Source organism: Apaloderma vittatum, unplaced genomic scaffold (genome assembly GCF_000703405.1).
Source record: "Apaloderma vittatum isolate BGI_N311 unplaced genomic scaffold, ASM70340v1 scaffold10714, whole genome shotgun sequence".
NCBI lineage: Eukaryota > Metazoa > Chordata > Aves > Trogoniformes > Trogonidae > Apaloderma > Apaloderma vittatum.
The window spans coordinates 36,973-39,958 of NW_009713220.1; the positions used below are offsets into that span (position 1 = coordinate 36,973).

The window sequence follows — 2,986 nt, forward strand, 5'->3', positions numbered from 1 at the left end:
TGGTTTACATTTCAGAGTCATCCTAGAAATTCTTAAATGTTATGTTTGACATGACTAAAGGGCACCTGGGAAGAAGAAGGGATTGTAAGGGCCTTGGGTGTTAACTAGCCCTGAGCAGTGATTCTTGAGACTGCCTTATGATGCCAGATGAAAGCCCTTGGCAAGTCACCTTGGACTTAATTGCTGACTTGTGCTTTTTTTTGGTGTGCTTCCGTGTCTGGCTATGCTGAGAATTTTTGGCTGTTCTGGGCTTACCTGTTGGGTGACAGGTTTGAAGCATGGAGATCAGCATAGAAAACTGAATATCGAGGGCAAAAAAGCTGCAGGAGATCAGGCTTCCATCGTAACTGGGAAGGCAGCTTACAGACCTCGTGGTCCTGTTGGTATGTGAGAAGACAAGAAGAGCACTTTGGCTTTTGTAAATGTTTTTGACTTTTTTTTTGGTTGGAAACATTTGTCAGTACCTTCTTGCCATCCACAGCTATAGATAGATTCGGTAAAGATTATTAGAAGAATCCTTTCTTTTTACAGTTATTGCCACTGTTTTCATACTGTGCGAGAACACGACTCCCAGAGTGTCTGAAATATTACAATAGTCAAATAACCAGTTATTGTGGTGTTTAAAGGCCGTATCAGATATGAAGTCCTGGCCAGTGGTGTGGGAGAAGTAAGAGCTCTCTTTTTATGAAATGTGTCCATACTGAAAAGCCCACCCAGAGCAGCGACCTCTAATTCACAGCCTCTTAATTGGTACAGGGTCATTCTCCTGACACTTTTCTGTGGGATATGATGGTATGAGAACCTATATTATGAAAAGCGTATGTTTAGTCAAACGGACTGTGTTGTACGGAATGCCACTTAAAACACTGCACTGCTCCAGTGGTGTGATGGCTTTTCTTCTCATTCCTGTGGCCTGATATATGGTAGATAAATGCCAGCAATGCCATTAGCCTCTAAAGTATGTGCTTGTACTGAGACGTATATTATGGGAGAATGAATCTGTAATCGTACCTTGAGAGAGGGAAGGTGTTGAGCACTCTGATCCAGTAAAGGAATTAAGTATAGTGTCTGTATTGATAAACCTAAGCGAGCACCAGCCAGGCCCTATTGATGCCCATATTACATGAAAGTTTAGTTCTAAGCATATGTCTTGTGAGTGCCCTTTGCAGGATCAAGCTTTTTCTAAGGAAATAAATAAATAAGTGGTATAGTGATACAACAGTTGATTCTTGTCCACTTGACTGTCTTCAGAAAGCAGCGTAGCTCCAAAACCTGGGGAACCAGAAAACGCTATGCCCTCAAGAACAAGGCGCCTTCTTCCCCAACTCCCACCGAGTGATAAATCGGACAGCCCCACATCCACAGTCCTGGTTTGCCAGGAGTCCTATTCTGAGGTTACCAAGAGAACCATCGTGAAGGAACACTGCGTGGAAACCTATGGTGATCCCAGCAGCTGCCTCTTCATCCAAGAAGACTTGGATCCAGATAGCCTCAGCGATGCCAGCAGATCTGACGATGGCTTCAGTACAGAAAAAGGCAAGAAATATAAAGAGAACAATAAAATGCTAGAACAGGTAGGGGAAGAGACAAGATCGGAGAGTCGGCAGCCAGGAGCCTCTCGGGTGTCAAACGCGAGAGCTGTAAGTGAGCCAGTTTCTACTTCGTTCTACATTGGTGATGACAGCAATGATGCGGGAATTCCCTCCAAGCTCTCTCTGAGTGTGTCTCATGCTCGAGCAGACAAAGACAGCAAGGATCAGGAGTTTTCCTTCAAGTCTGCTGGCATGTCAGTTCCTGGAAAGCCACCAGTCAAAGATGTTAGTGCTTACATAAATGCAGCTGGAAAAGTTATTTCCCTTCATCAGAGTCTTCCTCAAGATCAAGAAAGCATGGCAGGAAAGGAAGCATCATCTTTTGTCAGACAGGAAAGTTTTACCAAAGATAAATCAAGTAATGGTGTTCCTCAAAATAAACTCCCACATATTTCAAGTCACCCTCTGCTTAAAGATTTAGAGGCTATTCGGTCAACTCGCATGGACTTTGGTCAGGAGACTCATCTTCTCCTTAAGGACACTGAAACTGCCTTGGCAGCGCTGGAAGCCAAACTACTTAGTCAAAGCCAACAGCTGGAGCCCTCAGAAACTGCTGGTCAGCTGGAGGACTCCTTGTCAGGGGACTCGGACGTGGACACTGCCAGCACGGTCAGCTTGGTGAGTGGCAAAAACGTCCCAACGACTGCCCCGAAACGCAAAGCGGTTGCGAGCTTGCAGAAGGAGAAATCTTCCTCCACGCCGTCCATCCAGGACCAGTGTGGGCAGCCCAGTGCTCGGGACAGGCTGACGGAGAAGCGGAAAACACAAGCACCAGAGGCATCAAACCGTGCGGAGGCTGCCAAACGCTTCCAGATGAAGCGGAGCGCTGGCACTCGAGGGTCACTCGACTTCACGGATGACGAGAGAAGCTCCAGCTTGCCCTATTTGTCAGTCCCCGACACGGTCGTGTCTGACCACGAGCACTCAGTAACCCGGCCAGTTCCCAGAAGGAAACCTTTTACTCAGGCCACCAAGGAGGACCAGAGCAAAACGACCTCGAATGTGCAGAAAATCCAGCAAGTCCTCACCCGCTCCAACAGTTTATCTACCCCGCGGCCGACGAGGGCCTCCAAGCTACGTCGTGCCCGGCTGGGAGATGCTTCTGACAATGAATGTGTCGACACTGAGAAAACGACCGCCAACCCCGAAGCCACCGCTGCGGGCCCCAAGCAGTCCACGGAGACAAAGAAGCTCTCCCGGCTGGACATCCTCGCCATGCCGAGGAAACGGGCGGGTTCGTTTACAGTGCCCAGTGATTCCGAGACGGCGCAGCCCAGGACAGGGTTTTCAGGCCGGAGCGTCGAGTCCTATCGGAAGACGGGCACTTCGGATGTTAGAGCTGCGGCAAGGAAAACGGCAGGGGCGGCCTCCCCCAAACAGCCTTTTTCCAGGGG

At 48.6% G+C, this 2,986-nt stretch overlaps 1 protein-coding gene across 1 annotated transcript in view; it reads left to right on the forward strand.

Annotated features, from left to right (window-relative positions):
* Positions 1 to 2,986, forward strand: part of CEP170B (centrosomal protein 170B) — a 53,845-nt gene that overhangs the window by 35,940 nt on the left and 14,919 nt on the right. The window contains 1 exon segment of the mRNA XM_009868287.1: positions 1,252 to 2,984. Coding sequence (XP_009866589.1) covers positions 1,252 to 2,984 — 1,733 coding nt within the window.